Source organism: Corvus cornix, chromosome 1A (genome assembly GCF_000738735.6).
Source record: "Corvus cornix cornix isolate S_Up_H32 chromosome 1A, ASM73873v5, whole genome shotgun sequence".
Lineage (NCBI taxonomy): Eukaryota > Metazoa > Chordata > Aves > Passeriformes > Corvidae > Corvus > Corvus cornix.
This window is the reverse complement of record NC_047057.1, coordinates 58,618,272-58,642,321: the sequence shown is the minus strand read 5'-3', so window position 1 is coordinate 58,642,321 and position 24,050 is coordinate 58,618,272. Positions and strand designations below refer to the sequence as shown.

Below are 24,050 nucleotides of genomic sequence, written 5' to 3'. Positions count from 1 at the left end.
CAATGATATAAATTAGTTCACTTTACAAATGCAAAAGAAAATTTTAATACAGATTTTCCTCAATGTCCTTTACTCACCAATGTGATGTTTCTCAAGTGTTTAAGAGCTGGTCTACTCAGGAAAGATTTTTCTTGAAATTTTTCTTACAATAGGTATATTTGGGATTCAAGTTTTTGTTGACTGCATTTTTATTTTGCTGTAGTTGAGCAAATGCTTGAACTGAAAATTCACATTCACCTAGCTTCAATTATAAGGCATGTAACAGTTCCTTTTTAAAATGACAGCATCTCTCCTGGATTGAGATTTCTTTATCTTCCTCACAGCCTGAACAAGTCCACCTTAGTTTAGCCACGGGGCTCAGTGTTGCACACACTATTTACCTGGCAGGCTGCACACTCATATCCAAACCAAACCTACTGCAAGCTAAAATGCGCATCAAGGTTTTAATTTTTTTTTCTTTACACCAGAGTGTTAACATCAGACTGGATTTGGTTTTTGTTACTGCTGTTAATGAAGAACACAGTGCACTTCCAGTTCCAAGTAGTTTCTAAAGACTGCTAAGGATCTGGGATACAATGGTATTTCAGCTATAGTAGCAAGCTGGTAAATTTAAACTGTGGAGGCCAAACAGCTGCTGATTTAATTACTGAGGTACTCCACAGACATTGCCAGAAAACACTAATTTTTTTCTTTCCTCATCCCTGCAGCCTGGAAATACTCAATAATCCCAAATCAAACGCTGATTTGGAGAAATGGACAGCAGTACCAATTTGGAACTACAAGGTAAAAATCATTCTTGCAGCACCCTTTGAAGTCAGTCTAGAAGCATCATGGGACAGCTCTGTAACAGCCATTACCTCACACATTAGTGCAGATTTTTACACCAGGATAACTTGTTTTCATCCATGTTGGCTTGTAGGTGAAAAACAGCTGCCAGGATGATCACAATGCGGTGCACTTATTTATAGTGGCCTTTGGGAACATATCAAAGCTGATGAACCTAAAATTCCTGATAGCTTCACATACCAGGGGTTATCAAGAGACCCACACTGTTGCTGTTAGTCCTTCCAACCAGCTCCAGGTCACTAGCATGTTTTTGCAAAAAAAGTTTTGGAGAGCAAGAGGCTTCCCTCACCTGTTGTATGGACTGAAAGGGTTTTCTAAAGATTCTGATACCAAACCTTTTCTGTGCAGCAAGAATGCATATCAAGTTGCATATTTTAGGAACTTTGGGAACATTTACAGGGAGAAGCCTGGAAAAGGCCTGGTGCCAGAACCTTTAGGGGAAAAAGTTCATTGTTTTATGAATTAAAACACAAAGCTTTTGCTAACTTACACACCACAGGATCTAAATGGCATTGTAGTATAAAATGTAATATCGTAAGACTGTATTCTTTGCTTCCTTGGCTTTTCAGAAGTTTTCTAGACATTCAAGTATCTTTGGCTGAAGCAGAATGATCAGTGAACATTTGGAAGACAGAAAGGAAAGCAGAGGTGTTTAATCACAAGCTGGAGCCTGCTCAAAGGCAAGGACTGGCAAGCTTCCAAGAATGGTGCACCAGACATTCCCCTTTTCTTCCTCCAACTTAGAAGATGAAGCATATTGGGAAATGTTGTTTTTCAAAGAGCCAAGATGTTGCCAACTTGCTTATTTCTCTCTTTTTCATGTATCTGAGATTGAGGGAACTGGGTTGACAGAAATTCTGTGCTCATATTTTACAAGCCAAGATGGAGAAGAAACTTCATGACAGTGCAACGAACGAAACAAATACAATGTATGATATACAGTTTGCTTACTTCAATTTTATTACAAATGGCTCTCAGTAGGGAGACCTACACTTCTCTTCTTTCCAGTTAACTGCAGATTGTAACTCAAATGGCTGTTTTGGCACAACAGGATAGTGCAAATGGAAAGAAGCAAAATGGGACACAAAACCTAATGTGGAGGCCGGACACATTTTTATAAGGGGTTCAGAAATGTGAAATGGGACCATATGTGCTCCCTCATCTTGGGGTGGAAAACCTGGAGGAACTGCCTATGGCTCACAGTTGGAAGAATGAAAGGCTTGCTTTAGGATGTTACACATGAGCAAAGTGAAACAGTTCTCCAGCATGTTTAGCAGCTTTTGCATCATGTCCAATGGTCTTTTCCTTTATGTTCCTTTCTCTTTCAAACTTTTCCATTTGATCTCTTGACAGTGCATCAGCATGTCACACACGCCTTTGCTCTCCAACTTGTCTTGCAACACAAAATTCCTTCTTTTGGGCACTTTGCCTCCTGCTGGGATCCCTTCACAAGGCTAGAGATGAAGAGGGATGATTGCCTTCTCTTTCCTCAGGTTTACCAAACGATGAGTAACATCCCCTCCTCTGTGAGCTGTGCCATCAAAGATGCTAGGAGAACAGAGAAATCAAAGGAACAATTATTAATCTAGGGAGAGTTATTAAAGTGCTAGTTCCTCATATTTTCCATCCCATTCTTCAACTCTCAAATTTCAATCTTGTATTCTCCTCCTGGACAAGATAAGCTCATATGTCAGCCTTTTTTTTATTCCAGTTGAGCTGTTTTCCCATATTGTAGCAGTCATCTTGAACAAAACCACAGGTGAGTATACATTTTTATAGAAAAGGCAAGCTTTTTAAATTCAGCTAGATTAACATTTCCTCAATTATGTTTTTAAAAAGCAGAGAAGTATTATTAAAGAAAGGCAAGAAAGATAACTGGAAAGATGGATGGACAGTGCTATATGCGCATTCAGTAACATCTGAGCTACTTCTGGAAAGGAAATACTACATACACAGATGCTTGGGGAAAACTGTATGACTAACATGCATATTACATATGAACACCAGCTGATAATCATAAACCATTTTCAAAATGAACATGGCTTTGCAGGCATGATGTATGCCCTTTTTTGGTTTGTGTAACAAAATGTACAGCAAAACAGAAAGGAGGAAACTAGAAACCTTTTACAGCTTCTGCAATTACAAACACTTCTAGATGCAACATGGGAAAAGCTCCTAAACAGCAACTAGCAAGTATATTTAAATATTAACATTTTTATACATATATGGCATTAACCAGCTTCGGTCTCAAGTTTTTTCTTTCTGTTTTCACTTCACAAAACTAAGACTGCCTGAAGTAGTGCATGTATCAAGACAATCCATATTGTTGTAACCTCACAAGCTGGTAATGTGAGGCTAAGGCAATTGAAAAGCACGACAATTCAGAATATCAGGATTAGGGCTATATAGTGCCTTTGACATCCACTAGCATTTAACACAATTGGTATGAACAAGTTTCTTCATGAATTAATAGTTTTAGCCCAGCTACAATTTTGGCTGTACCCTGACAAAGACTTGACAAGCAGCCTTGTCCACACTCTGGTGTACTAATATCCACAGGATCTAAAGGCAACATTCATTACCTTGAAGAAGTACTTTTGAATTCACTTGAATCTGCACAAAATAGAACAAATAAGAACATAATCTCTGTACTTACCAAGTGAGGTATCCTCTGCAGGACTGTCAATCTGTTTTCCTGGGAGACATTGTATTTGATCTTCCATAAAACAGTCTTGGCTGTCCAGAGAATTTATCTTCTGGTTGAGAGTCTAGAAGTGCCTGCATAGCTTCCAGTGTGTTTCTGCTTTAGTTTAGGAACAATGTTCACGATTCCAGGAGAGCATTTCTGCCACATTCAGCTCAACTCCACACAGCACACATGTCCTGGGAATGGTTTTCTGAAGGCTTCTGTATTTGGTGCTCTTAATAAATATGCATCAGATTTCTTGAGTGTGATATACATGCCTGAGTTACTCTTCCCTGGAGATTTGTTCAACTACCTAATGGTGGATGGTGTCATTGATCTCTTTGCTACTGGGAACATAATCTAAATATGGTCTCTTATCTCTTCGAGGAGAAAGGGTCCAGAATCTTTGTTGGAAATACAGGGGTATGGTCAGTTTTAGAGGTCTGCTTTTACAAAACCTGGAGCTGCAGCAAACAATTGCTATTGGTATGCCCCAACACGAAGAGGAAGAAGACAGCTGGTCTGGAGGATACTAGAGCAGTGTATGTGGAAAAGCTACTAAAGCAGTGTTATGAACCTGAAACTGGCACCTGTTCACATCAGCCTGATAGCAATGTGGTTTATTTTGAAACTGAGGTATGACACTTCAAGGCATATAAATTGTAGTTTGATAACAAACTAAGAGAATCTGTGAGAATATAATTTTGGTTTATATTAATTTTAAGTATAAAATCTTTCCAGTTTAGACCAGGTCTAAGGTATCATGTAGAAGAAATCAGTTTAACAGGTAATGCCCCAATTCTACAGACAGTTACACACACATTTAACTTAGGCTCATTACTAATTTACAGAATTCATGTGAATGAAAACATTCACTTTTTTAGGTTAAGCATAGGTGGATATACCTGCATGAGAAGCCAGATTACAAAAATGCAGAGTTGCAAAGCAGTATTTGAGTGTTTCTTAGCACAGTACTGAAATGTTATGTTATTAAACAGCACGAATAAGGTCATACCCAACAGAATCTGAGGGGGGCACTGAGGGGTATGATCCAGATGCTGGGGTGGTCTCTCCTAAGGAGGCCTCCTCCGGTGGTATGGGGTGGTGTTCAAAGAACTTGGAGACAAACAGCAAACTGTGAGGCAAGAACAAAACAAGAACAACCTAACTTGTGCAAAACCCAGAAGTTTCACAATATAATACTCAAAGATTTCAAAAAAGACCCCAAAACCTCATTGATTAAATTCTAAATTTTACAGTAAAGATTACACTAACACACTAAATCTGCAAGATTTGTTAGAAGTATTATTTACTTCACAAAGGATCAAAAGATCATGCCTGAAATATAAACTTTGTGGAATTAATTTTTAAATTTTTTAGCTGGAATTTCAAACATCTGGTTCTTCAAGAATGCACAACTTCTATCTGTGAGTACATAAACTTATACCCTGAGAACAAACTCCAGAGATGCCAGCAGAAACAGTTACAAATACCAAAATAAACTGAAATTAAATTCATTCTTGGGGAGAAAAATAGCATTTTAAATTATTCCTTACACAAAAGTCTATTTAAAAGACTTAATAGCCTCTGCTGAAACTAATCAAATAGAACAGAGCCAGTTTACACCAGATCCTAAACCTACATCAAAGACTTACACAAATAGATCAGTAACTCAATCCAAGAACACTGGACTGTTTGGGACATTCTCTTTCATGTTTCTTACCTAGGCATTAATCTTGCTAGCAGATTTATTTTCAATTATTGTAAAAGCAACTGCAATTTCACTATAATCAACCAGTGTCTCTTAACACTTTCTAAGGTTGTAGAGAATAAACCCACAGCTAAATTTTAAACAGGGGCCTAGCGATCACATAATAAAGAACCAGTTTTGATTAATAATAACAACTGTGAACAATGAGAAGTCTGTCTGATACAGTCAAGTACTCAGCAACCCTATTCATGCTTCAAAAAAAACCACTTCATAGACCAGCAAAGAAATATGAACTGGTTGTCTGAGCTGGCACAGAAAGAGTATGAATTAAGCAGTCTCACAAGAACAGTTGAACTCCTGTTTTTTTTTTTTCAGGCACCTCCTCTGACTTCCTGAATTACAGATTTAACACAAGAAATCACTGACAGCTGTACACTTATTAAAAGGTTCAACTTGAAAATCAGTTGTGATTACTTACTCAAGTTGGTCATAATTAACACACATCAGTGGCACTTCTGTACTACAGCGCTGGTGAAATTTGTAGCCACAGGTCTGGCACCGGAATCCCTGGAAAAGCAGCTTTCGACAGAAGTCGCAGAACGCTAACGTGAAGAACGTTTTTCGTACCTACATTGTCAAAAACAGTCACAATTACCTAGAGTCCTTCTGTAAGCCCAAGATAGGCTATTTGCTCTTACCTCCCTCAGGTGTAATTACAAGCCTCTTTTGTCATGCTGGAGCTACAGTTTTATGTATCAAACAGATTTACACAAAAGGTTGTCTCCTTTTTAAACAGTTCTCATGCATTAAAACTTTTTCCAACTGTTTCTTGGAATTAATGCTTACTTCACTAGCAGTAAGAATAAGAGCAAAAAACCTGAAGCAAAACATCACTATTATCATGTTAGACATAAACATTCAGAATTTATTTGGATACAACCTATAAAAACAAAAGCTGCTGAAATATTGTTTCATATTCTGATTTTTCCAGAAGCCAAAGAACATTTCTATCCAATACTCACAGGACTGGAAATACACCCTGGCATATATATATGTGTGTGTATATATATATATATACAGGGCTTCAGTGTACAGTTACACATAGAGTTGTAATTTTGACTACTGAAACTCAGAAACATTTAGAATCACAGAAAAGTGATCATGCATCATCCCCAAATTATAGGGGGGAAATGATTTAGTTAATTTTCAAATTTAGCAATACCTACCCTAAAAACACATTCTTAGTTCTATTATTACATGTAATAATCAGAATTTCGGAGGGATATACAAAATGTTAAGCCTACTAGAGTACACTTGACTAGCCATAGCCCAAACAGCTTGTTTGAGCTAAACAGGTTGACTCAGCTTGCAGATAGAATTTTGCTGTTTTAAACTGAAATAGAAGGTCTTTCTTCCTGATGTGACAAACATTATTTCCAGGATTTTGTATGTAGCTGGAAACATTTAGACAGATTCTGTTTAGCAGCTTCCATTTACTTGGTGCCTTATCAGGTCAAAACATATTTGTGCACTGCATCATTGATGATGTCAGCACCGCTCTGGGAATAGTTAGTTCATTAGTTAATTGCTGCTGCAGAGCCAGCAGGGAGGCCCAGAATACATTTTATAGATACAGCAATACAAAAATAGTAGATTATTATTACAGCTCTGCAATGCAGTGCTGATTTAAACCCCCTACATTTATAGATTTTAGAGGGTGTATTCCAACCAAATGTGAAAGTTTTAAGGGTGATCAAGTACTCTAACATCACTTATTTCAAATACAATTCTATCTAATTCACTTAAGCTACTGTGATTAAAAACTTCTTTTGCAACTCCCACCACATCCCACAGATGCAAAATATTCCAAGTTGGTAATTTGAATTTGAAAGTACGAAGCTGATGTAACCCCACTCAACATCTCACAAAACCCAGTACATACGAAATTGTGTGTCGTAAGTGGCACATTCTCCAAAACTTCCACATGCAACTCCTCTCCCGTGAGCCAGGAAATGTCTGTGTCCCAGCCAATGGGCTTCTTCTCTCTAAAGTGCAAATAAGCCTCTCATTAGCATCAGCACACAGGCCCTTGCATGTCTCTTGCCAAAGCTGGGAGACAGCTAAAAAGTTGCACTGTGGGGGGTTGCTACACAGTCTACCTGCAGGAAACTTCAGAAGCAAGACTTTAGGCTCAGTACATAGCAAACAAAACACATCTTCCCTGGACAAACTGCATGAAGGACATGCACTTTTTCAACCAGCTCCAGTAGCGGCCAATTCCTTGTTTCCAACGTGGCAGATGCCTTTTTGATCAGATAGAGTGTTTGTGAAGGTACCTGTTGTGTAAGAGTTCCACAGAGATGGCTAATTGTGTACATGAAGATAATACACAAATTTTTAGGGCTGAAGACTCTTTCTCTTTTCCTCCCAAGGGAACTCTGTCTTTAGTTAAGAATGCATTATGGACAAATGAAACAAAACCAAGACGTTAACACAACCTATCTAATACTTGTTTCGTTAGCCTGAGTTTGATTAATGAGTGTTTTGCCATAATCTCATATTATTTTTCCTTTCTCTGAGCCTTTTCCTAGGAGTTAGACATTCTTTTCAACACGTCTGCGATGTGCAAACTGTTTAGTGCAAAGTATCACATAATTCTGAACTTTGTAAACAGCTTCTGGATACAACTCGCCATCTTGGGTAGCTCCAGTAAGAGAGTCTAAGAGCAAAAAAGCACCCTACACAAACCATACCCATCTTGTATTCTGTAAACAGCACAGCATTCTGGAATAAGTCCTCTCATCATCAGCGCTTTTTTTAGGCTGTCTCGGACTGTCACTCCACATCTTGCTGGAACCTAGAAGCCAAATACAAAAGAAATGAGTTAAAACAATTTCCAATTTATCCCCCCAAACTGATGCAAACATTTTAACCCTCAAGTGCTAAAACCCACTCTTCAGGATGCTTTACAGAATTGTAGGCCAGAGTTTTTCAAAACCTTTTTTGTACTGAGGAAATTTTTATTGCTGAATAGTATATGAGGAAAGGAGCTCAGCTAGAAGAGAGAACAAGCTCTACACTTCTTTTAACATTTAGAACGAAATCTTCACTCAGTTCCAAAAGTGACTTTCAAACTTCACTCAATTAGAAGAAACTGGAGACACGGCTCACAGATAGCTAGTAACCACATACAGCTTTAATGTTACAGGCTGGCCTGAACATAAGTGGGGAAACATGCCAAGTGAAATTAAGTGAAGGAACTAACTTGGACTGCACTCAAAAAACCATTACGATAAAATGTAAGTATTTCATTTTCTATTTCTAAAACAGAAGATAAGCATGCAAACAAGTGAAACAAAACAGTCATCTGAGTCAGGCAGACCATCACCACTCACTTTAACCTATATTTGTAACTCTACAGATACATCTTATATGAAAAACATATTACTCTCTTCTGTTTCCTTGCTTGAAAAGTTCAGATAACTAACAGGATGGGAAGAATGGAGGAGCACATTAAAACTAGCCAAATCAAGAACTGCACACTACATAAAGTAAAGGTATTTTCCTCACCTCTACTGTAATTGTAGGTATATCTTACACAAGTAAGTAGATCATCTCTAGGTATACCTGTCATTTAACTGCGTATAGTGACAAGCCATAAAAAAAGAGTAATACATGATCTGGTGATTAAGTGTAGTTAAGGTATTGAATATTATCTACTATTTTTAGAACTCAATAGTGAAAATATTTAAGGCTTCAGGCACTGTACACACTGGGATATCTCCTATAATCACGGACAGTACCTCGAACACAGATCAGAAGATTAAACCCACCAACTTAACAAACCTGACAAGTCTGTCTGAACACCTGAAACTCAATTCTAGCTTGCAAGTGGCTTAAGCCAGAGCACTCAGTAGCCAAAAGCAGTCTTTTAATCAGCTTCAGCTGGCTTTGGATCAGAGCCTAGTTTTTGTTCCTTGCATTTAAATTTCCATGGGTATTTAGGGGCTCTATGTCCTACTTAAGCATGACAGTGCAAGGTAGCAGTCTGTTTCAAGTAGCTTTGTGAACACCACTTCAGGTTACACTATCTATTGCATTTCTAGAACTCAAACATATGATCTTTCAGAAGATACAAATTAAAGGAGTATTTTGCTTCACTATCTTCCTCTCATTAATGTGAAAGTGCCTCTTTACAGGATATTTGTGCATTTCATTGGTCAACACAAACATTTAAAAAAAAGGGAATTTTTATTAATTCCTTGAAAGAACATTCTATAGCGTACTACTTTACAATCTTGATATTCAGCCTTAGGTGACTTTGGTTTACACATTGCATTCTTTTTTAATGTATCTTTTTATTAATCTAAGTAACTTTTTCCCATCCCACAAGTTAACACCATGGTATTCAATCACCTGTAGCTCATTCTTCCAGCATAAAACATCCTTAATTGTTAATAATACCATCATTGGTATTAAGAGGGAGCCTGGGAGCACCTATTATTGTCAACATGCTCAAAAACATTCCACTGTAAACCAGCCCTCTGTTGCTTATGTCTTTTTCAAATTAATTGTTCACACTGAAACCAACTGTTCATAGGGTTGTTCTGTGACGGGTACCCCTTGCTCCCAAGCCCTGGAAACGTGGTTAGCACAACCAGCACCACGTTACCAGGCATGCAGTCATTCCCTGTGACTGAGTGGGTCGTACATTTTTTCTCTTTCCCCTCATTACCAGATACTGAAGGTCCTGCCAACCCAGTTGACCAACAGAAGAGATTTCTTCTTCCCCTCCCCACTGGCCTCAAGGTCCGTGGGCACCCAGCTGACTATTCCTTCCCTTGCCAACCCTCAAGGTCCCAAGGGCACATGGCCACCAGGAGGTGGTGCTGGCCTGGTCACAGAACACGGATGGCTAACAGCACCCAGAGCACTGTGTATAAACTGAGCAGTTACCAGTCCAAATGGGGGTCTTGGACCAGAGCTGCTGCTGGACACTGAGACCGGGGACCCACCAGTGCCTGGGAAGTCCTCTCCATTCTCCAAGGATGGAAGGTGTGACTTGTATTCTTTCATACAGATATCGAGTCTAGATTATGACTGTTGTATTGATACAGTAAAACATGTATTAAAGATTCGTCTTAATCTGCAAAAGTGATTAGAAATTATAACTGAAGTTCTATTATAAATTCTGTATTATGCTACTTATAAATTGCACAATATTGATTCTGCTTGTAGAACTCATGTGCCATTCTAATAATAAATTCTGTGCTATACTAATCATAATATTGTTAAGAAAATAACTCTTTAATTGTCCCTATGATTTAGTGCCATCGTCATTCTGCCAAAGATCCCTGAAAGAACCTGTCTGTCCCCTCAGTGTCCTTCTCCCTGCCTCCAATATACATATTTACAACAAGAGAGTAAATATTTTTAAGAATCTAAAATCTCTGAGGATTTCAGAGGTGTGCTCCAACCTCCCACACACATTAGATCCAGTCACGAGCCATTTCAATGCAGGAAACAAGTGTTCTTTGGCTCAAGGCTATTTTTCCACAAAGTATAGCTCCTGCTGGATTGAGGTTGAGTCCCCACAGATAGTTCAGGTCTATCTTTCCAGCAACCTCAGTCACTTCACCACTGATATCCACAGTGGCAGAAGAAACTGAAATACTTCAAAGGTGGGAGACAGATGATGGGGACAGAAAGGAGAATGAAGAGAGTCAGGAAAGAGGTTGGGCATGAAGGAGAAATGGGAGGAGAGGGTCAGGACAAACTTTAAGAACTTACTGGGGAAAGCATGTGTATACTGGGAGAGGGAATTGCTATCAGCAGGTTGGTGGGAATTAGACAAGCAAGACAGAGGGAGGACAGACTGAAGAGCTGAGGCTGAGGGCAGGAAAAAAAAAGATGTGATGAACCACCTTGAAGGGAGAACTGTTTCCCAACACTTGGGGAAGTACTGGGAGTACATCCTGAACAGGAAGTTTTCAAGCTATGATTAGGAGAAAAGGTGGCTTGCTTTGGACAAGGAACATTGGGGGAAGGAAGTGCCTAAGAGCAGCAATAGAGCCCAGCACAGAGCAGGAAGAGGTTCTAGCTTAGGCAGAAAACTCCAAAGCAGTAAGGATTAAAAGCAACCAGGTTAGTAAAATCTTGACTTATGTGAGGGAGTGGAACAGGACAAGGAGGAAAAGCCAAGCAGGAGGAAGATGACTAACATTAAAGAAGAGATAAGCAGTCTTGTGGTCACTGGAAAACATTTTCTTCCTGCAGCACTGATCCTCCATAAATGATGACAACATCCTCCAGTAACTCATGAAGCAAAGAAATGCATCAGGAACCTAAAAGTTCCAATGGCATTAATTAATTACACTGGTGTAATTTTTTTTCCTTTTAATGTTGCTAAAAACAAGACTAGTGAAGTTATAGGGCTTCTTTTAAGAGATCAATAAAGTTGGAAATGCAAACTCTCAAAATTTGGGAAGTGTCAGAATGAAGGTTACCTACAGCAACACAAGTGCATTAAATATCCTGACCACTTATCATTTGCTACTCCTCAGTATTAGTATCCCAAGTCCCCTTCATTAAAATCCAAGTCCTATTTATGCAACTTGCAATTAGAAACATGGGTAGAACATTTGTTCTCTTCACTGCCATTTGCATCGAGATCCAGCAAAAACGCAAAGAACTGTTTTTATTGCTTTCAAAAACCATCATGATCCTGAATCAGCATCGCATTTAGAACATTCTCTTACAGAACTCCTGAGCAGAGAAACATAAGGCCAAATTAAAAGAACTTAGTGCTAGAATAAGTCCCTGTAGTATTGATTAATCATTTTCCCAGACTGGTACAGCATGGTCTATCACCATCTGTGCATGCAGCCCTTCAGCCCCCTCCTTCAGTCCCTACTAGTGCCTGCTGTAAATCAGAAATCTCACCCTCCAAAGCATTCCCTCTGAAACCTCTTTTTGCCCCCACCTTCTTTTCACCCCCAAATTATGGCAATAAAAAGAAAAAGCTGGTTCCAAGAAAGTGATTTGGAGACCACCTCGGTCTTTAGAAAAACAAAAACCAAACCCAGCTCTTTTTTCCCGGCTAATAGACTCCTGCTGATTCCAAAGCAGGAGTTTCGGAACAGCTTCTTCCTCACCCCCAGGCAGAGGGAGGGTGTGTGGCCCCACAGCCTGGGAGGGGAGCGGGGAGCAGGAGCCCCACATGGCGCAGCCCCCGTGTGCCTGCCAGGAGCCGGCAGCTCCAGCACAGCAGGAAGGCACCAAGGCGGGTTATCAATTCCATCAAGAGTTTTGCCAGGATTCCCACAGAGCCTTTTAACTGAATCACATCAGCATTTTTCGACAAAATCAGTTCCCCAGGAGAAAATTTCTCATCGACTCCAAAATACACAGCACTCTTATGCCTGCAGTCCACTACACTGGACAAAGTTGGTATTTTATTGAAACATACAACGTTTACTATTATTTAAAATCTATTTTGTTTGCATCCATCCATTATCTCTTGATCCCTCTGTTTTAAAACTAAGAGAATTGAAATATGTTTCACAACGGTTACCACCTAGAAACTCATGTCGCTGAGCAGGGGATATACTTCCAAATTGTGACTGTTAAGGGCTTTCTTTTCAGGTTACTTATATACCTAAGATTTGTAGACCAGAAAAGGTTTAGCTTTTTATAGCAATCAGAAAGTTGATTCAGCAAGCAACTTTCAAAAGTGAAGAATATGAAAGTGTGGGCTATACAACACTAAGAAACAGTACAGAAGCTGCCAACACACACTGCAAGGTGTATTCAGTGTGTAGCTTAATAAAATACCAGAGAAGATAATTTGCTTGAGCATCCTAAATTGGGCAAGTAGCAACTCAGGGAGACACCAAAACACATGCTCAAGTTTGCAAGTGTTGAGCTCCAGGGAAAAAGACTGAAAATTATTCCAGATTGTAAAAATTCTCAAAGCAGTCTTATTACCTAGACAGATTAAACAGAACTGTAGCCCTTAATGTCCTCATTTCTTTTACTCACCTGACCTATTTCTAAGGACAGTAAGTATTTGTAACAATATTATTGATATATATTTAGTACTGCAGCCACAAGTATTTAAGCAATGCATAATAAATAATTTATTTCTGTAAATCAGGTCATTCCCGATTCAGTAAGAAATTCAGGGCTATGTCCCTAAATAACTCTTACATCACTTTTCTAACATCAGACTAGAAACTGGCATAGTCTCAGTAAGTTAAAAATGCTTCCTTACACCAGTGTAGTTTCCAATATTTTAGAGCAATAAAGAGACTGAAGAGACTGAGAAGCACCTCAAAAAAGCAATGCAAAGGTATTCCCTGAAAGTGGAGAGGCTGGTCAGCCCTGAATATCCAGTATTATACTTCTCAAAACTAGTTAGCTGGCTTTATTTTTCCCTCAGCCTAACACTGTAGTTCAGCTCATTTTAGCCAAGTGTAATGTATGTATGGTATGTAAGGTATGTGTAATATACCTTAGAGATTCAGAGCAATTCCAAACAATCAAGCAGACTACTGGGTACAACAGTGGAAATACGCCAAGTAGAATGGATTTGAAATATCACTTCAAAGTATTTGCTTACCACAACATACACACCCTGAAAGATCACAGTTTTTTCCCCTCAATACCCAAGACTAAAAAATTTCAGCCACATGTTCATAGAATTCATTGCATTGGGAGAAAGTTAAGCTAAACTGTACTTTTGCCAAATAATTAGTTTGGCCTTCCAACATGTCAGGTTTTCTGGTAAAATCCAAACACGAGATCCACATTTAATTTTTCATCTTACCTAGGGAGGACAAATACTTCACCAAATCAGTCAGCCACTTCCTACAGCACTAACAGATAAAATTACCCTCCTTTGTGGCAAAAAGGACATAAGATGACATTGAACATCACATCTTCTAGAAAACAAAGAACACAGCTTTCAGAAACAGCTGTTCTGGATATCAGGACATGAAGCTCTGTCCAGTTTCCAGGAGAAAGCAGCAAAAAAATACATTCTTAATGAAGCATATTAGTGAGACAAATGAGAGGCAGTTTCATTGCATTAAATCTTTTTTCCAATGGAAATTGAACAGAATTTACCCGTTTTACAAAGCTGTTACCATTCAATCAAATGCATTTCCTTTAACTTGCAAAGACATGGGTTACCAGCACCCATTGGCACCTCCGATGCAATTGTGTGTCCCTGCGTGTAGAACACAACAGACTGATCTATGTCAGTGCAGAAATACTTCCTCAAGAATATACCATCACTCAACCACACTGGATGAAACCTGTTGTACCTAATCAATGGCCTCCACGTATAATTTTTCAAGCTTTTGAGAGACAGCTCCTGAACTGTGTTCTGGAGAGTACTGATCATTTTAAAGGGGACAGTGGAGAGCAGATCTTCAAATTTTAGTTAGGGTCAATACCAGTGGCAGAAATTGTGAAGACTGACAGTGACCTTCTAGTAAAATAAAGTTTGGAAAATATGGCTTTAGACTTCAGACTTGAGAGAAATGCTCATCTAGAAAAATAGCTGTAGCCACCAAACGGGCATGAAACGCCAGGACCTTGTGGTTTCTGTTCAAGAGACAAAAAAGTCAGCTGGCTGCTCTCCAAACCAAAACCCACACGCATTAGAAATATAAGGTACAAAATAGTTGAAATAAATCCTTGTAATGGGTCAGACCCAGAGTGCACTTTAGATTCCTGTCTCAGCTGATCACACTCCAAGTGCTTTAAAGGCAGCGTGGGGGCAAGAAACTACAGCAGAAGGGCTAAAATTCACATCCTTCTCTAAACTCTTGCAACTGATCCTAAAACCATCTTCAGGTAGTATACACATTCTCTACAAATATTAAAACTCTCTCTGGCTACTTTGCTTAAACAACACAAGAAGCATGAATTTAAGTATTACTTACTAGACATGGAATTAAAACATTTATTACGATTATTTTCAGATTTGTGACTTGCATTCCATTTCACTGAGTGCCTGCCTAGCACATTATGAGGTAAAGGAAGCATGCTCCAAACAGTATTTTTTTTCTATCATTCATTACTTTCTACAGAAAGACTTTTCATCTCATAAGGAATCACTAAACACTCCTTACTTGAGTAAAAAACAGCGATCAGTGTTGCACATGGCATTCCAGATGACAGGCCATCAGTTTTATAATGGCAAGTTTTCAAAAGTGTTTCACTTTGCAATCTAAGACAGTGTGTCAATAAAACTGTAGTAGATTAAATTACTCTCTTTTCAACACATATGCCTTTGAATTTATCCAGCATTTGAGGGTAGCTTGTGGTGAGTTATCCCTGGCAGGCAGCTAAGCACCACCTAGCTGGTTGCTCACTCCCTTTTCAGTGGGAGGGGAGAAGAGAACTGGAAGGACAAAGAAAGAAAACTCCTTTGGGAAGATAAAAGACAATTTCATAAGTGACAGAATAAATTTTCCTAGTGATACAGAAGTATCAAGTGAAGTTTACTTGAAAGTAAACTAACATTTATTTCATGCCACCAGTCTGTGAATAAGATGCATAAAATTCCAAAGTATTCAGATACATTCAGCAACCAGCCATTGGCACAGGCTAAAAATAAACTCAATTTCCGCTGCATGTTTGATATAACATGGGAGGTTTTAATTGTATTTTTGATTAGAAAAACCTAATCATGTCAAACCAGGTGTGTAATTAAAAGCAAGAAACTGGTTTATTCAGCTGCCTGAACATCCCTTCTCTAAATTTTCCTTATACTTGACAGGTGAAACTGGTAGGGCAGCTTAAATGCCTACAGAAATCCAGTGCTTACTACTTAGCGAGCTTGAGGCACAAACTCACAACATAAACTACAGAAAGCAAGATGCAAATCTGAAGTCAACAGAAATGAATCAAGTACCAGATTTAAAAACACAATATTTGAAGGATCCCAGTTGTGCATGCATGATGAATTAATTCATGCTAAGAATTTACATAGAATAAAAATAGCTTATTCTTCTAGTCTTCATGACTGCAGAGATCATCACATGATTGCTTACCTAATTAAAAGGCAGATGTACTAATAAACCAAGGTGTGACAAGAGTGAGACACTCAAGAATTGTCCCCATGCACAGCACTCACAGTCCTGTTTAGTTCCTTTAACTCTTAAATGTACAAATTGTCACTTTTAAAAACTCAGTCTCACATTCACATTTTGAGAACTTCCATTAACTTTCCAATATATGTGTAACTATGAGACACATATGAAGCATACCAACACAAAACCAAGCAGAAAAGCTTTGCTGGCCCAGATTTATGCTGAGTTTTTACATAAAGCATCTCTAATTACTCTTAAACTTCAAAATAAAGCAAAACAAAGAACAACCAAAGCCCACACAATATTCTATAGTTGAACATAGAAGAAAGGGTAACTTCTTTTGTTACCCGAAGCATTACTTTCAGTTTAGAAGCTACCATGGAAATTTTTTGACCTTGTGCTGGGTGATAACACACAATGGTTTGATCCTATCAAGAATCTGCAGGCAACTGAAGTATTTGGAGGCCACCAAGCTTTCTCAAAGCATGCACAGCATCTGGTTTTTTTTTTTTGTTCCCCCTTGCTTCACTGTCCCCCCCCAGATCACTATAGATAGAAATGGAATTCAAACTGACCAAATCCACTCCTTGCTCATGCTGAGAGAGAGAGAGAAGGCATTGGAGCTGGGAGAGGATCCTTTATAAATGCAACTGGGGAGAGCAGTGGAGACTCCTTACCACCCTCACAGCCACTCCACCAAGAAGGCCAGAAGACATGAAGTGAACACTTCCTCTGGAAGCTGGTAATGTGCAGAAAGCAGCAACAGACTACAGCAATGAAGCACAAGACCTATCACCACCTGATGCCTTTCAAATGCCCATCATTTCTTACACTTCAACACTGTTTTCCTGTAACTTTCCACGTGCCATACCATCACTCAGTAGAGTTCATTTGCTTTCAGACTGGTTTTTTTCCCACTCTAAGTAGTTGTCCAGAAGGGATTTCTTGGGTAATCAGAAATATTCAGGGCTGCTACTCAGCACGTTATATGATCTTGTTCATGAAGTACTTGAGTTAGAATCCCACTCACTGCACTCTCCTTTCCTAGAATACTCTCCTTCTTTCCTTTTACTAGGACTTCACTACAACATCAAAAACTTCCTAATATTGTTCCTCTGCAGAGTTACGACCAGTTTTAGCTACTTCTTTTTATACCAGGCCTTGCATTAAATGGCTTTTCTCAGAAGCCCTTATGTCACTCAGTATAAAGTAGCATGTGGCAGACAAACACAGAACCTGATTACGCACACTACACGTAACCACGCCCATGGAATTCCTAACCACAAGACACAAATTTCTAGCATCCATAGCATGCATTTAATGGAGGCTGAACAGAGCGTTTCCAAATAGAAAACACTTAAACTCCTAAAATTCCTGAGTGACAAATAGCTCAAATTTGGAAGACAACCCACGGAAAATACCATACATGCCTGACCTATTCTTGTGCTCTTTCATCATGACAGAGAGATACTCCAGATATGTCCACAAAATGTTTATTCCATTCCAGGTTTCAGAATGCTTTCCTCCAAGAGACCAGCATCAACTGCTGGGCCACAGGAAAACTGTCTAAAAATTTGTACTAGCATTTTAAGGTCTACAGTGAGCAAGCAATGTAATTGGATTAATCATTTAAACTATTTTGTCAGCTTCCACAGAGCAAAACTTGGATCTGTTTTTGCAATTGGGAATGGAGGTTTTTTCCTTATCCCAAATCTACCAGTTAAAAATTGATGTGCAAAAGATACTTTACCCAGGTCCTCAAAGAATGTTCCCGCAACCCTCAAAGAAAAAAATAACAAAAAATAAAACAACAAAACAACCAAAACAACAATCCCCCCCCAAAAAAACCCCCCACACAACTCAAAGCAATCCCACAAAATGCTTAAATTCTGCCCTATATGCAAATACCATATTCCTGTATTCTTTACACTCACAGAAAGCTTTTATATTCATTGCCTGTAACTCCTTCAGTTCATTTTAAACTTTTTCACTGTCTTCTTCCTCCTATATAAACCTGAAGTCATCCTATTTGTTCCATACCTCTGGATCAGTTGATAATCACCATTCTCCTTGAATTACTGTCCCTTCTCAACAAGCAGCTATGTGTCTACTTCTGTTTATTTGCATGAGCACTGTCTTCTGTCTCTTTTCTCTCTCTGCATGCACATTCAATCAGACAATTTGGGAAAAAAAAAAATCCTAATCCACACCACAACTAAGACTGCCCAAGGCTGTGCTCCCTTCTACCAAAACCTAGTCTCAGCATGTAATGTGATCTCTCAGACTTACAGCACCCAGCAGGATATCAGAGCTCCTATACTTTCCTTCCACCTCCAGAAGCTCTCCCTCAATCAGCGTTGTTGTTACTACGCATACCAGACATTTAGATTCCTAACCCAAACAAGTGTTAAACTAGTATTTCCCCAAATTCTGCCACTGCTTGGATAAGCCTCGTCAACTTGTTCCACAAAATAACTTTTCATCTCAGGTGGACTTTCACCATCTTGCATTTTTATGATTTCAGCATCCTCCTCTCTGGCCTAGAACAAAAAGGAACAAACCCACCTGCACAGACTTATCCCAGTCATATTTGTGTGGAATGCTTCTCCAAAGGACATGTGTCTTGCCAGTTGAACTAAGCCAATAAGGAAAGAAGTATACATGTTTATCTCTCTGCATTATAGGGGATAAAATTCCCCCAGCACAGAGAAGAAAAAACAATCTGTTGTTTCTTCTAGGAAGTTGTTCAGAGAAAGAAACTTCTCTTCATCCCTTTCCAGGCCAAGGACAAGGAAAATAATCTTTTTTTCTGACACTACTTACTCATTGATTCCCCTCCAGCTAACTGAGGTGACTATGTGGTTTTGCTTTCAAAAAAAAGTTACTTCTGAACCGTGTCCTGTAGTGAGCTGAACCAAAATGCTCACTTCAAATGATGAGCAGCACTAGGCTTTGCCACAGACCAGTCAGGCTTTCAGGCAAGCACCTTCACACCTTGTCCTCCATTAGGAAAAGGTCTGTGGAACGCTCTGCCTTGTCATGACACACACAAAGACTTCCTATCAGCTACACCACCTCTGCACCACAATCACACTGAACACCACGGTCTCATTTCTTTGTACTCCCATCAGTTTCCTTAAATTGTATTTTGAACTGGAGTTAGCTCCAACAGATGTATTTGCTTGATCCTACACAAACAATAACACATAGAGAACTCTCAACTAACAAGGCAGTTGCTAGTCAAAAATGTAAGATATGCAAGCAACTCCCCCCCATTTCCTGCATTTTTAGGAGCTCTAAACAAATAGCAGAAGGCTGTTGGAGCACTTGGGATTGCTTCAGAGTGATCAAAGATAAATAACAAGGTTGTTTCTCCATTACCAACTCAATTCCAGTCACTTCAAGTCAGTTTAAGAAATGTTATGGCATTCCCAGACAAAAATAAACAGACCCGTTAGGATCTGACAACATTTCTCCCCTCCTGAACTGGAAGTAAAGACTGAAATTATTACGGTGATACTAACAAGATTTTCTTTCAGAAGAAGGTATTAATTGAAAGCAATTGAGGTGGGGAGAAGATTGCTGCAACACTGCAACTTTACCAGTATCTCTCCTTTCCAGCCACCTGCTTGACTGTAGAACACATCAGCCTTACTGTAACAGCCATAAGGAATGGGAACTAGGGCAGGGGGAAGGCTCTAATGGCAAGTACCATGTACTTCCACAAGGAATCTTCTTCCGGCTTCAACCCATCACAAGCTGCCCGGTACACTTGAACATCCTGAACTACCATCACAGCTACATAAGCAAATGGCTCAGTTAATGGGCACAAGTGAGACACAACCGGTCTGCTTCTGAAGCCAGAGGTTACGAAGGAAGACAAATGTGTGCAACACTTCTCTATCCACTGAGAGAATGAAGGAAGCAGTCTCAGTGTTCACTGAAAAATGCTGGGTGCTTTTTTAGGCTAGTAACCTATCATCTGACTGCTAGCCATTAAAACTGCACTGTAAATCACAGAATCTTACACTGTGGCACCCAAAACTGCACACAGTGCTCAAGGTGAGGCCACACTTGAGTAGAGGAGGAGAATCACCTCTAGTGATGCTGTGCTTGATGCTCCCCAGGATTCAGTAAGCTGATGCAGTTCCTTCTGAATTGTGGTTGCTCCTGGCATTTCCTCAGTTTCCAACAGACTACATGTAGGATCAATAAATACTAAAAACAAAGTAATTACATTAAGAGTCACCATACAAGAAATTCCTGACTTTCTCAATAAAATGAGCACTGGTTCAAGTTTCAGAGAAATGAACTTCAGTTCCAAGGCCAATAACCCCCACACTCGAGAGCTCCTATAAGCACCATTTCTCAGCTTTAAACCAGAGATAACTTAACAGTATTTGAAAAAAAAAATAAGGAAAAAAGTTCAACTTAGTAATACAACTTGATCTAAGCAGTGTGTAAAACTGAAATAAAAAGAACCAAAGCAAGCTGGAAACTAGCTGCAGAGCTGGACTTGTTCAGCCTCCAGTAGAAAGCTGGGGACAGAATCAAGAGCCTCTACCTGACTATACGGAAATTAAACCACATTTACCTGCTAGAAGGAGCACCTAGATTCAGTGCTGGGAAAAACAGAACAGGATTGAGGAGGACATAAAAAAGGAGAGACAAAGAAGCAGAACAAGAGTATTGCAGATGAGGGGAAAAGAGTAAGAGTAGAATTAGACTATGTGGTTTAGAGGACAGGAGAACACATAGGAGAGACAAAAAAGGTAATGCACAGAACAGCTCAGGAAGTGATATGCTGTGATCCTTTACAGGAAAGAAACAAAACCGACTTGTGAGTCCCATGACAGGGGCTGCAAATAGCCAGACAGGGTGGGACAGAACACATGAAGAAACCAGGGTCCCTCCAAAATCCAGTACCTTCTCTCCAGATTTCACTCTGTGGGTAGTACTGTGTGCTTAGACTTTCCTCAAGAGACAGACAACAGAATCACCTGGCTTTACACTGTACATTCTGCAGTGGTCACAGTCTACACTAAACTCCCATTCCCCAGGTCAAAACCCAAATATTACTTTCAATCTTCAGCAATATCTTGAACAATTAAGCAATATTAAAAAAGAAAATCAGGTGACAACAACCACCCTCCAATGCTGTTCCCACTTTAAGTCTCTTGCTCAGTGGGGTGGGGGAAGAATGAAAGGAAAGTGGTAGGGAAAGGGTGAGGGCATGTTCCAATGCTCAGCACTACTCAGTTTATGTTATCTTCTTTTTACCAGCAACTCAATTTCAACGGGCAGTAACAATCCAGAGATAGCTGACACCTGACTGACCGCTGCAAAACGTCCTGGTTTGACATGGACTCTTGTTGTCCATTCATTTCCCACCCTCTCTGGAAACACAGCTCCCCTGCTAAATTTGGATTACGTACCACCTTGCAAAATAGAGCCTAGACTAGGGCTTGTCAATAATTTCATGTATCACAGTTTGCAGTGTATTACTCTAAAGCACATATCAAGGCTCTTCAGTTGGCAGCTCTTAACTGATTAAAAAATCCCTTCTCTAGCAGCAAAAAGTCAACTACTCTTCCATGACTTCAGGAATCACTGTAACATTGTCAAAACTGATAAACGCCAGGTTTCAAACAGTTTGTGGGCAACATTTCTTGACCCCTCTAATAGCAACCATGCCCCTCCCCATGCCAGTTCTCTACACAAGGTCTGAGAGCATCATGGTCTCCACACAAACACTCACCCCAGTAAGTAGGGAGGAAAAACAAAAAAAGAAAAACCTCCAAGCAATCCTGCACAGCCCTTCTTAGCTGCAAGAGGCTGGTTCTTGCTCTAAAGAACCAATGCTGCTAGTAACTCTGACAACATAGAAAACACTTCCTCCATCTTGCCCTGTTAAACTAGTCAATAATTTTGTATAATACAAGTAATAGCACTTACTGTCCCTTTCTAACTATTGTAAAATGGTAAATTACTATTTATCCAAAAGCTGGTTTGAGAAGACTATTTCTTGAGGTATCTTCATAGTTATAAAACTCCTGAAGGTTCTGTATTCTGTATTATTGCTCTAATGGACTTCTTTGCCTTAATCCTGTCAAAAACATTCACAAGATCAAAACAACTGAGTGTGGCAGAGCACAGTTATCATGACACTTTCTCTGACCTCCTCACAGGTAGCTTTTCAGCTCTTAAATTAACTTTTGCATACAGAGGGAGAGAGATACAGGAAATAATGAAGTTACAAGTATGTGAATAGAAACTGACTCACCACAGTCCTTTGCTTGTTGGGCAGGAAGACTCTAACAATAGGCTTCTGTGGAGACTTAGGGTTATTCCGTGACATATCAGCAGGGTTTTGATAAACTGAAAGGGATGAAGGTGCTACAGAGAGGCTAGAGGAAGAAGATGATGCAACTGTGTCTGTAGAAGCTGAACTGGAGACAGAGAAATCAGTTCCATTCCCCATGGATTCCAGTAACTGCTGTTCTCTCTGCTGTAGAGCATCAAGCTTGCTGGTGTACTCTTCATAGGCCTGTAAAGGAACAGCAGCTGTTTTAATCAAGTAGTAGCCTCAGACAAAACGAGAAATCTAAATTTGGAACAAACACGAAACAAAACACTTCCTAAACTAATACAAATTTCCCAGGAATAGGAACAAAATGGCCTGGTCAAATTTTTCAGGACACAATGAAGGAATGGCTTTCAATACATCATGTTAAACCTTCTGAACCAACAAGTAATGTTTTAATAAATTAGATGAAGAAATGGATAAAAGAAATCATAAGTTACAGTTTCAGAGCACCTGCACTGAAGATTCTAATACATAATCTCTTTAAAAAAACCCAGAAATCTTTAACAAATGTTGTCAGCTGCACTGCTGAATTACTGTGCTCCAGATAAATTTATCATTCTGTTGGAATGACAGTTAAATACCTCTAATGCAATAACTAAGAGAAAGCTCAGATCTGCTTTTTATCATCTGTATCTGACAACTCACCTAGCTCACTGTTCACCATCGTTCACCTCTGGCACTATCCTTTCATACCAAATGGGACAAAAAATGTTTTTCATTTAGAACACAACATAGTTTGCCCTGTTTCAAAGCCAACAAAAAACATGGAAAAGTGTTCCTTTGAAAGTTTTTTAACATCTTTTCAGCATGTTTATGTAAAACCTGATTACACAGATCAAGTTTCTTAAACAAACAAACAAAAAAATCAGTAATATTAAATTTGCCCATTAAGTCTTTATTAAATGTAGTGAAGTTAAGCAATAGTGCCAAGATCTATAAAACAAATACATAATCAGTATATATTTTTATTTCAAGTTTGTTACTCACAACTTTGTAACAAGAAAATTTTGGTCGGTATCCAAGTACTAGAACCATTTCTTCAGTATATAAATTAGTAGAATATCTTTAAAAACCTGAAACAGTTTAGCAACCTGTGTTTCACGCTACAGAAGCATGTCAGTGTTAACTGGAATGCTTAGACCTTTACAGAAAAGAAGAAACAAAGATCTTCCAAACCTAACATGTAAGCAATAGGGAACGGAATTTTCTACTTCTCTCTACAGCAAGGCCAAGATCGATACCAATATGCATAAATTCTTCAATGATATTTTCAAGTATATTTATACAAAAGAAAAATACTTTCTGGTTCTGTCGTTTAAAATTATTTATTTTATTTGA

At 39.1% G+C, this 24,050-nt stretch overlaps 1 protein-coding gene across 2 annotated transcripts in view; it reads right to left on the bottom strand.

Moving 5' to 3' along the window:
- Window positions 1-24,050, bottom strand: part of BRAF (B-Raf proto-oncogene, serine/threonine kinase) — a 79,927-nt gene that overhangs the window by 29,744 nt on the left and 26,133 nt on the right. For both annotated transcript variants that reach the window (XM_039570908.1, XM_039570907.1), the window contains exons 3-7: window positions 22,629-22,892; window positions 7,997-8,100; window positions 7,186-7,288; window positions 5,722-5,870; window positions 4,548-4,667 (exon numbers count right to left, since the gene is read on the bottom strand). In XM_039570908.1, coding sequence (XP_039426842.1) covers window positions 4,548-4,667; window positions 5,722-5,870; window positions 7,186-7,288; window positions 7,997-8,100; window positions 22,629-22,892 — 740 coding nt within the window. The remainder of the gene's footprint in view (window positions 1-4,547; window positions 4,668-5,721; window positions 5,871-7,185; window positions 7,289-7,996; window positions 8,101-22,628; window positions 22,893-24,050) is intronic.